The sequence below is a fragment of the Empidonax traillii genome, unplaced genomic scaffold (assembly GCF_003031625.1).
Source record: "Empidonax traillii isolate 1590-97213 ecotype Southwest subspecies unplaced genomic scaffold, ASM303162v1 scaffold778:size296861, whole genome shotgun sequence".
Lineage (NCBI taxonomy): Eukaryota > Metazoa > Chordata > Aves > Passeriformes > Tyrannidae > Empidonax > Empidonax traillii.
The window spans coordinates 138027-148861 of record NW_020955971.1 but is presented as its reverse complement, the minus strand read 5'-3'; the positions used below and the strand labels follow the sequence as shown (position 1 = coordinate 148861).

At 39.1% G+C, this 10835-nt stretch overlaps 1 protein-coding gene across 2 annotated transcripts in view; it reads left to right on the top strand.

Annotated features, from left to right (window-relative positions):
• Positions 1-7348: 7348 nt before the first annotated feature.
• VEGFD (vascular endothelial growth factor D) overlaps positions 7349-10835 on the top strand; it is a 30028-nt gene continuing 26541 nt past the window's right edge. For both annotated transcript variants that reach the window (XM_027901357.1, XM_027901356.1), the window contains exon 1: positions 7349-7955. In XM_027901357.1, coding sequence (XP_027757158.1) covers positions 7866-7955 — 90 coding nt within the window. In that variant the 5' untranslated portion in view covers positions 7349-7865. The remainder of the gene's footprint in view (positions 7956-10835) is intronic.

Below are 10835 nucleotides of genomic sequence, written 5' to 3'. Positions count from 1 at the left end.
CCTTTTAGAGCTAGAGATGAACTTTGTGATATACATACTTTACAGTATACATTTACTTCTCTAAACATTTTAGAGAGACATCATTAATTCTCCCAATGTCAGGGACCTGATTTATCCTTTTATTGGCCTAGTGTTTATGAATGTTAAAGCAGTGGAACCAAATGTAAATACTAAACATTTCATCCTCAAACTTTAAGTTGCACCAGACGGATTTTATTTTCATATTACTGAGTTGTTATTACTCTAAAGTGATCTCAAATAGGTATAAGTTCTGCACTTAACTTTTGAGGCTTTGCTGTGATTATAAATTAGTGTGTGCACACTCTTGGGTTGTTCCCTGCAAAGAGAATTATACTAAACCCTGTATTTGTTCTCTGACCATCTGCTATATATGGATATATTGCTCCAAGGATGTTGCTTCAGGGTGCTACAGAAGTAAGGAAATCAGCTGTTGAAAATAAATGTTTAAATCCCTCTATTACCATCCTCTTGCTATACTACCTCCTACAGTGTGGTTTCAGTTTTTCTCAGACTTGTAGCAAATTTTCTCCCTCTGAACCTTTTAGCTGCTAATTCTCTGCCTGTTTTCTCTGATCTGTTACTTGCCTTTATATGTGAAAATGTCTGTATGGGGAGTGGGAGTCCCAGTTTGGGAGAAACCCTGGATGAAGGCAGTTGTTCCAAAGATTGCTGGAAGTTCTTTCCAAAAGCTTCTTTGTTTACAGTGAAGACAGGAAGAGGCAGGGAAAGTGAAAACAGGTATCTTTAAGCTATCTTTTGTTTCTGGCTTAGCCTTTGAGTTCCTTGCTGGCCTTGAGAGCCAGGATGTTTTCATAGTATACTCTGGCCATATCCACTGAGTCAAGAATCTGAGACTCAGGCACAGAACTTTTTTCCAGGAGATTGTTTCTTCGTATTTCAAGGCCTCATCTCCCTAACAGGACAACAGAAATAGGAAGCAAGAAAGATCTGAGCCCTGGAACTTGGCCAGGAACTTGATCTTGAGGTATTCTGTATTGCTTTTAAACAAGAACTTTTTAAAAGCAGACTGGATATATCAAAATAACCAGAAAAAGGCCAAAAGCTAATTCACAATTTAGGTAAATACATTTGACTGTGAGACTACGTATCTTCCTGTTCTGATAGACTAAGTTATGCCTACAGTTCCACCAGCTGCTTATGTTGGCAAATTTTAGCCTGGAGTCTGAAGTGCAAAGATGAAACTAATCTTGTGTTTTCCACTGCTGTCACAAAATCTTCCTACCTCAAAGAAGTGTCATGATGAATTGGATGAAGCTCTCCAGGAGCACTAGAAGGTGATCCTGTAGTAATGACTGCCTCCGAAAATATTGTTGCACAAATTCAGCTTTAACTGACCAGACCTGTAACATATATTGCTTTCTTGACCTTTGCAAGTGCAACAGTTACTAGAATGAATGAGTGTTTTCTCATGTAACAGATGCTGTTTTCATCATTATAAAGCTGTGTCAGATCTCTCTGATGTCTTGTAGCTGCTCTTGTTCTCCATCCACCCTAGAGTCACTTGGATTATATTGCTGCAAGACTCTACTGGATGAGAAGAAAGTAAATGATTGAAGTACAAGCTGTACTGTTGCTGTTTGGCATGGAACTTGCTCAAGATATTAGCAAGAGGTTAAGGAGGTTGATGTTACCTGCAGACACATCTTTCTCTCGAGAAATTCTGGGCTTGATGTGCATAATTCTGGGCTTGATGTGCATAATGCTTGATGTGCCTAATGCAACAAGTGTCTATTCAGTCACACAAGTTGGTGCAAGTTGCACATACCCTTAAATCCCAGGGTAATTTAGCAACAGTGCTGTGCATGCTGGAGAAAATGAAAACGTATTATTATTTTCTTCTTTACAGGAACCCATGAGTTCATCTGTTTTGCTCTCAATACATTCAGGATTCAGCAGTCTGGATACTCACTGTGCTTTGCAGTTATACTTTCCTATTTTTACTCTTCAGTAGCAGAGCATGAAGTCTTAGAATGAATATAGCCACTGAATGTTGATGTTGAATCCATCCTCTTGGTAACTGCTTCCTTCCTTGGCTTTGTGAAGTCTTTCAGACACCTGCCTTGAACAGGCAGTGATCCTCAGACACACCTAAACACCAGCCAGTGTTCCACAGTCAGTCTGGAGGCAAGGGCTTGGCTACAGTCACTGAGATAGGTGTGAAGGATGGCACTTGGTCAGATCTCCCGCTCTCCCTCCTCCCCTTTCTTCCTCTTCTCCTATCCCATTCCTCCACACTTTTTTCTTTAGCTTCCTTCTTTTTAACTGTGAGACCTCTTTTATCCTTCTGTTCAGCTTGCCTCACTTCTCTGTAGAAAGAAGTGAGAACTTATAGAAGTCACAAGTGAAATAAAGGCTTGGAAATGCAATTACATGCCCCTGTAATTAAATTTTGATTATTGTTTCAGTTGTGCCCTCATTAATAGTTATGTAAACACAGATGGATGTGAAGACAAGCAGACACAGAGCTCCCATTATTGTAGATAAATCTGAATTACAGGAATCCAGAGAGAGGTCTTGCTCTCTGGATCAGAGGCCCTGTAGGTTAAACTTTTAAGAAGTTTAGAAGCACAGAAACAAAAGAAACACAAATGTCTTCATACTTGGGCTAGCTAAAGCTGTTGCTGAACACAGCAGCCATCCCCAGAGTGATTTTCCATCTTTCCATGCATTAGACATTACAAATGTGAATTAGAGAAGGGTAACAAGGCGTCTTTGCTCTTCATGAGGTTGGAGTAGAAAAAAAAAATATTCAAAAATAGAGCAATTCAAAGGTGTTTTCATCTCTCTAAAGTTCGACCAGCAAATGTTTGTTTGTGATTTTTATCTGCATTTTGCTGACAGCACTCCTCCAGTAACTGTGTTTTCCCTTCTCCGAGTGGGGCCGCAGCGTGGGCTGTCACAGAACTGAGCCGGTGGATGCTGTGGTTCGTGTTAACTAAAGCTGAGAGTATGCCTGCCCAGGGGTGTGCTTGCAGCTTGTGTAGACATTCCCCAGTGAACTTTCAGCCAGCTAGATGAAGGTATGGATAGCAGTTTAGCCATGGCAGCCAGGAGAGCAGTAGAGGAGCAGCACCCAGTGGGATTTACCCGCTTCTCCGGCAGATTTTGCAGACTGCTCCGAGCTCCAGGTTTGCTCCAGCAAGTAGACAATTAGGTAATCTAATTTAAGTGTAGTTAAAGTGTAACCTGAGGAGATGAAGCAGCGTTCTGGCTGGTGTGAAGGCTGGCTATGGAGCTGGCTGGGTGGAGCTGCCCACGTTGTTCCTCCGGCCCAGCTACAGCAGAGTTTTCTTATGCTCTGAATCTCAGATTCTGTAGATGGGATTTTGCCTATTTTTTTCTAAATTTTATCAATCCAGTTTAGCATTAGTGTTATATGCAAGCATTTTGCGATTTGACAGAAATTCCTAATGCCAGTAGCCATTAAATTAAACATTGCTTTATTTCAAAAAATTGATTTATTACTTTAATTTTAAAATGTGTACTGAGTGACTTCAGATTGCCATATAACTGCCAGGTCATGAGTGTCTTATTAAATCTAAGTTAGATTCTTGTTTACAATATTTGATAAATTGTCTCCATTTTTCCTTTCCTAGGTAGCTTTCAAAGACTATAAAAGTTCCTCTGTATGTGGATTACTTAGAGGGAATGTACAGATCTGCTTATAGAATCATCTTACAAATACTTAATGACCTTTGCTGGGAATAATCTTATTATTATGAACATTGTACCATGTTTAAACTTCTAATGGTGTGGAGTTTTCAAGTGTGATGAAAAAATACTTTATTTGAAGTAAAGTCAATGAACTGCCTTTGTTAATCTCTAATTTTAACTTTGCAGTCTGAGACTGATCAATTTAACTGGAGTTTATTTAGGGCATATTGTCACAAACCTTCCGTGACCTGAGTAGTCCTGTTTATTCATGGCTACTCTTAAGGTGTTAAAAGCATGAAACATCCTCCTTTCATGTTTTGTTACACTTTTCCAGATGATGATGATTATTTTTGTTTGGAGGGTTCCCTTTTAGTTTTGTCTGGCAAATAGTGACACTAGTCTGGCCATATCTGCAGGTGCCATTTGTTTTCAGACTATGGAAGGCATTTACCTTAAAGAATTTCAGGAATATTTGAGGAATATGAGTTTCATCATTGTCAAGAAATTCTTCTGTTCCTTGGGTGTGTACACACCCAAGAAATGCATGAGCTAAACATGGTGCTGTTGTTTGAGTTGCAGTTGTCTGTACTGGCCTTTTTTACTCTTTTTGTGCTGTGAAATCCAAGTACAGAACTTGAAATGCACCATGGTAAGTAGTCCCAGTAAATAAGCTGCACTTAAATGCATGCAATACATTAAAAATTAGTGGAAAGGACGAAGAAATGCATACATCTACCAAGTTCTGGGTCACTTGTATGTTCTCTTCCATCACAAAAATGGAGTATGGGAATCAGTGATTCGGGGTTTCTGTGCAGTGTATGTCAGACTGTTACTTTGGAGGAAAGACTCATGCTTCAAATATTATTGAATGAATTATACATAATGTTTGCAGATAAGTAGATTTAAACTTTTAATCTATATTGTTTCTCCATTTGAGACATCAATGTTGATCAATATTTGAAGCAGGCTTATCTAAAGTAAAATTTTAAGCTCTTCTTGCAAAGAACTGACTCATTACCACAGTGTTAATCTATTAGCTGCTCACCTAAAGGTGACATAAATGTTTGAAATCTCAGTTCATTACGCAATATTTAGCCTTGTTGATGTCAATGGAAATTATTATTCCACTGCAAAAGTAATGTAAATAATCATGTAAATTTTATTTAAGTACTCTTTTATACAGTGCTAGATTTTAAAAGAAATACAAACCTAAGCCCTGCACAGAACTGAGCAGGTGGTTCTACAACAGCTAACTGAGATAAAAGAAGAAAGTAGAATATGTGTATTGTTAACTTATGTTCATATGTTAAATGAAAACAGAGGTGTCTGGCCAGACAGCAGGTCTGTTCACTGCTGTTGCAAGCAGTCTGCAACATAATCTCAACATACTTCTGAGTGTCAAGTTCCAATGCAAAAGTATTTAAATTCTTCTTAAGCAGCAGGCAGGAAAAATCGTAAGAAAGCTGTGTGAAGAGCAGGGCTGAGGTGATTCTGAAGGGAGCACTGATTCGTATTGTGAGTTGGAGGAGGAAGAAGAGCTGTAGGGAATGGGATGGGCACAGTGATGCAGATGGTGAAAATGCTGTTTCATTATCAGAGTTGCTCTGCCGTCCTATCATCTGGTTTCTCTTGCTTTGCCTTTGCTCTCACTAACAACTGTGAGGCAGATTTAGAGTCCTCTGCAGTTAACAAAAAGTTTTTTCCTTCTCTGCTAGTCTTTGTGTCTGAGTCCTTAGGGAAAAACTAGGTATTTTTTGGTTTCTGCCTGCAGCATCTAACTTGGTCTCATATAAAAGAGTTTTATTCAATGCCTGAGGGACAGTTGTCTTCCTGCCAAAAAGCCCACTGAAGCAAGAGGTGGGTGACCTTTCGTGATGAATGGTTTGCTTTGAGAAAGATGCAGGTTTGGTCTTTCTGAATGAATTTGTAATTCAGAGATGAATTGGGTAAGTAACAGAGATGAACAAAACCACATACAAATTATTACTGAAATTATTTTCCTCCAACATTTCCAAAACAAATGGCCTTGATTTTCTAGTGCTAGGTTGCTCAGAGTCCTGTAATTGTGATTCCTTGGCATTTGGCACCAGCCCTGCCAGGGCAACACAGCAGCTTGTCCCTGAATTGTGCTGGAGATTGGCTGTGTAAGTATCCCATTCACAGGCTTTTAAGGCATGAGGGCATGTAGTGCTTACTGACTTTTTTTGTGAGTCGATTTCTGTGTTTCAAATGATCCCATAAATTAGAGGTAAGCATGGCCAGGCACTCCCTCTAGTTAACTGCAGGTGGATAGAGAGTTATTTCCATGCAGCCCTAAGCCCGTAGAGGTTATTTTTTGTTTGATCCCTTATCCTGAAGCTCTGCATCTGAGGCTATGGCATATTAATTTCTTTTATCAGGCTTTTGGCTCATGCAAGGAGATGGATATTAGTATCACAAGGGAAACAGAGACATTAAATGAGATCAAGGTGACTGTGTATAAGCATTAGATAACATATTAATTTAAAATAAAGAATTAAATAGTTACAGTATTTTAATGCTAAACTACAGTAAAGACACAGGATGACCCTTGTGGTGTGGGTCCTGCAAAACTGTGCGAATAGCGCTGGCAGCCTGGGTGCAGGGAAGGTCTGAGGGGGAGCAGCAGGTACACAGACAGAGCAGCTTTTCCACATCCATTTCAAAGAGGTGAAATTCCTGCTGTCTTTGTACAAACCAGTGTGGGATGAGTGGGGGAGAAAGAAAAAAAAAAAAAAAAAAAAAGGACTGCTTTCACAAAACAAGTGGCAGAAGACAAAGCTAAAAAATAATACAATTGCTGTGTTTTTAAAACATAATGGCAGTTAAATGACAACAGCTGGAAAGACTGGATTAAAACAATTTTTCTCTAATGTCCATTTGTAATGAATACTTAACCTATCATTAAGCTAATGATAGGTACAGAAGCATTACTTGTATTTAAGAGAACACTGCTTGGGCATCAGAAGGAGGAAACCAGGGCTCTGAAATATTATGAACATGCCTGTTTTATGTTAACAACTGTAGAGTCTGATTCTGCAAACACTAAGACGTGAGAGTGGACCTACTCTTCTTAATACAAAAATATAGATTTAACATGCATAATTATCAGAGCCTTTGTCTATGTTATAATTTTAAATGTTAGATTTCAGTTTTTAAATCTCTATTTTAAACCATGGAAGTATACAGAGAAAATGCATGCTCATCCTCAGGCAGAAATCATGATTTTGTTTTACTGCAATAAAAATAAATGTTGTCCTTTTATATCTGTACCTCATGAGCTTTCTTTTAAAAAAACACAAAATGTTGATTGTTGTCAAAGATAGTTCTTAAATTTCCTTTTTAAAAATCTATTCATAAAACTCTATGACACATAAGATAAAACGTTTAAAAAATCTCAGTCTTTCTCTTTTCCTTACCCTCCCCTTTTTTTTTTTTTTTTTTAGAAGTAACTTAAAATATGTGTGCGGTGTAAGAACGTGTGCTGAAGTTTCATGTTTCAGGTAATCTTCTTTAAAATAATGGGAGTCTAGATTGCATCAGTTACTTTAAAAACTGCTATGCTATTGGTAGGAGCAAAATGGGATTAGAGCCAAAATTTGCCTGTGTTACTGCCAAAGTCTGTATCAGATTTAAGACACATGCTTCTGCAAGCTTCCATGAAGGTTGTGAAAAAAGTTTTAATACAGAGTTGGATTACAGCTCTCGGCTCAAAACACTGGCCATTACACTACCATCTTAAAAGCCTGCCGTAACACGGAGCACAGGATCAAGCAGATTTCTTACATTTTCTGGACCACAGATGGATTTTGAATGCCTCTTTGTGTCTGGATGGAAGATATATTAACTTCATTAACTTGAATCCATACCTGATCCCTTGTGAGCGTGCATGTGTATTTCAAACCTTATCATGATTTTATTTCAAGTGTATCTAAAGTCTGCTCTCAGAAATGACATTTTCTAGATGAACTTAAATTGTTTTGAGCAGTAAAGAGACAGATATTTACTCTCGGATGTTGAAATCCTTTGTGAGTTTATAAAAGAAATTTGGAAGCTTTTCTGTGCTGGTGGTAGAGAAATGCATTTCGAAACAGACGCCTCTAGCTGTATGACAACGACTGCGTAGTAACCTGTGGATTTGAAACATCAGAATGTACAAACCGTGGGCAATTGTGAATATTTTCATAGTTTCTCTTCTACATCTGCTGCAAGGATCTGACTATGAGAACGGATCTGTTAAGGTAGGTGATCTTTATTTACTGTGATTCTTAGTAATCCAAATTGTCAGGATTACCTACATTTAATGTGCAAGGTGATGGGTTTCTTGCTCTTTTAGTACTTGGTTGTTGGGGTTTTTTTTCCTGATGGTTTAGTTGCAGAAATGTTTACCAGCCACAGAGGAAAATTAATCTGTAAAGAATCCCTATATTTAAATCTCTGTTTACTATTTGATTACTTTTTTACTAGCTATTAAATACCTGTTGTAAACATTAAAATTTTGGTGTCAGTCATGCAAAATTAAAGCAAAATATGAACAAAAAATTGAGTCAGAGCATTTAGAATACTTGTTAAATACACTTTTTTTAATTTCAGGTATTTATAATTGCAGGAACTAGTATCCTGGTACTGAAATTTTTCCTTTAAAGACACGTGTTAATCCGTTGTTCACTTGTTTCCCAGAAATCATAGGAACATTTTTCTTTTGCTTCATTAGGAGATGTTATACAGGATTTTAAAATAAACAGCAACGAGTAATAATAGAGCACATTGCCTGGAAATTAACCTTTTTTCTGAATATAATACATGCAACAAAATTTCAGCTGAAGCCTCACCTTGAGAGTAGGATTTTTCAGATCTGGCTTTCTGAAACAATGTGAGAATATCCAGGACAATAATTTAGAGAAGTCAGAACGAAAACTGGAACAAGTTTCTACTTGTGCAGTCTGTCCAAAAATGATTAATTCAGTGTGTGGTCCAGAACAAATTATTTGTTTTTCACTAGCAGAGCAAAACAAGATAATATTTTTGTTTTCACTTCAGAAAACCTCCTGCTTGCAAGAGATGACCACACACTAGTCTGTGAACCACGCTGCATTCTGACCTGTGCTTTAGAAAAGAAATGCTAAGTTAAGTGCCTAATTGCAGACTGCTGTTGCCAGCCCAGTAAGTCAGCAGTGGTGAGCGATGTGTGCCTCAGGATGACTGGTGACTAACCCCTTTGCCTGCTCACTGTTCTCAAGCTTTTAATTTACAACCTCAGGAATCAGTTCTGTGAAGACATTAGGACCAGAGTAATCAATCTCGTATACATTACCTTTGAGCGCTGCATGACAAATCACTGGGCTTGTATGTGTGGTAATCACTTTATTTAAACCAGAAAGTGCTTTCTAATACAGAATACTAACCATTGTATAATTGGCAGAGGTGATAATTCTGTCCTCATGTGGGACACAGGTTTATTCAGTGTAATAGTAAACCCACGAGAAAGTCCTTTAATTGAATTTTGAAACCATATCCACTTTGCCTAGAGTAAATTCAGGAGCTCTTCTTGCTCGTTTAAACTGTTTTATAGATTATTCACTGTGATAGGATTGTCCAACCAACATATTTACATATGTGATGATTTTCCCTGAAATTTGGGTACCACTCTCAAGCAGCCAGCTTAGCCACAAGGTACTGTACTTAAAAACAATTCACTGATAGTTTCTAAGACTATCCTAAAGGAATCTTGTAGAGCACACTAAAGAGGGCTGTGTTTCACATGCATAGGCTGCTGATTGCCACAAGGAAAAGACTGGCTTTCTGCTTGTTCTGGGGTTTTGGGTGTAGACAGAGATATTTTGCTAAACTGTTGATTTTTTTTGTTTGTTTGTTTTAATATTTTAAGAAGGATGTTTGATTTTAGGTTGTTTTCCCATGTATGCACTGCGGGCTTCTGTGTGTGTACATATGTTGATATACACAAAAAGTCCTTCATGTTACAGTGCTGGATGGTACACAGGGTTATGCCTATTCTTACCATTTGCACCTCAAATTGAATTTGCAGAACACAGAAATCACATATTGCATTCACCTGCCATACCTTATTTTTGTAAAGTTCTTTAACTTCAAGAGAAGTATTGCCTGGTTAAAAACCCCAAGGTCAGAATGCAGCTAATACACAACTAATGAGACCTAGGAAGGCTTAAGCACCAGCAACCTGTTCTCCCCCTGTTATAGGAGTTCGAATAGCTGAGCTCGGCCCAGAATGCCTGAAGTTTTTAACTTGTTGATGCTCTAAAACATATCAGGTGGTGCCAGTGTGGTATCATGCAATAGAGTTTTGGGAGGCTAAGGATTTAAATACTCTCTTACCCCCTTCCTTAAATATCCTGATTAAAGATGTGAATGTGAAAAGGCTTACGTACAAGCTGCCATGATTCAGCAAGTATCTCCACGGTGCTTGGGTTTTCCTAACCCTTCAGAAATCCCATCCTCCTCTGAGCACAGGAATCCCTTTTCCCCACCATGTGCATGAGTGTTTTGCCTGTTAGGCCCAGCTCCTCCTTCCTCTCTCCACTCCTGACTTGTTCTACTCCCAGCTTTTGACTTGTGTTCCCTCACCTCCAGGACTTAGGGTCTCAGTTTCCCCATCGGTCTTTTGTTTGTGCTCTCCAAGTGCCACCCTCCTTCCCACTTGCTTCCTCCTGGGTGAGGATGTCCTGCTTCTCAGAGAGCATCAGGAGTCCTGCCCAAGCTCCTCATAGACAGGCCTAATGGACCCTTTTGCTTTCCAGTCGCATCTGATCATGGTTCCTGCTTCCCGCCTCCATCCCTAGTTTCTCACTTTGTCTCTGTGCTTGTAACTTCCCGGATTTCCTTTTCCTGACCCATTTCTAGCTCTGGCTTCCAAGGATGCTCTCAGCCTCCTCGGCCAGATCTTACAGTCTTACATCAGCATTCATCTCCTTCCCCTTCCATAGGCAAATCCAGCAGCTCCCTTTCCCTAGCTGCTGGATGCCTGTGGCCTAAGGGAGAGGAAGGGCAGGTTCTGTGCTCTCAGCCCCATGGGCTGGACTGCCAGCAGCCTGTACCTATGTCCTACTCTTCTGATGAATGGACTGGAGTCAGCACAGGACCCA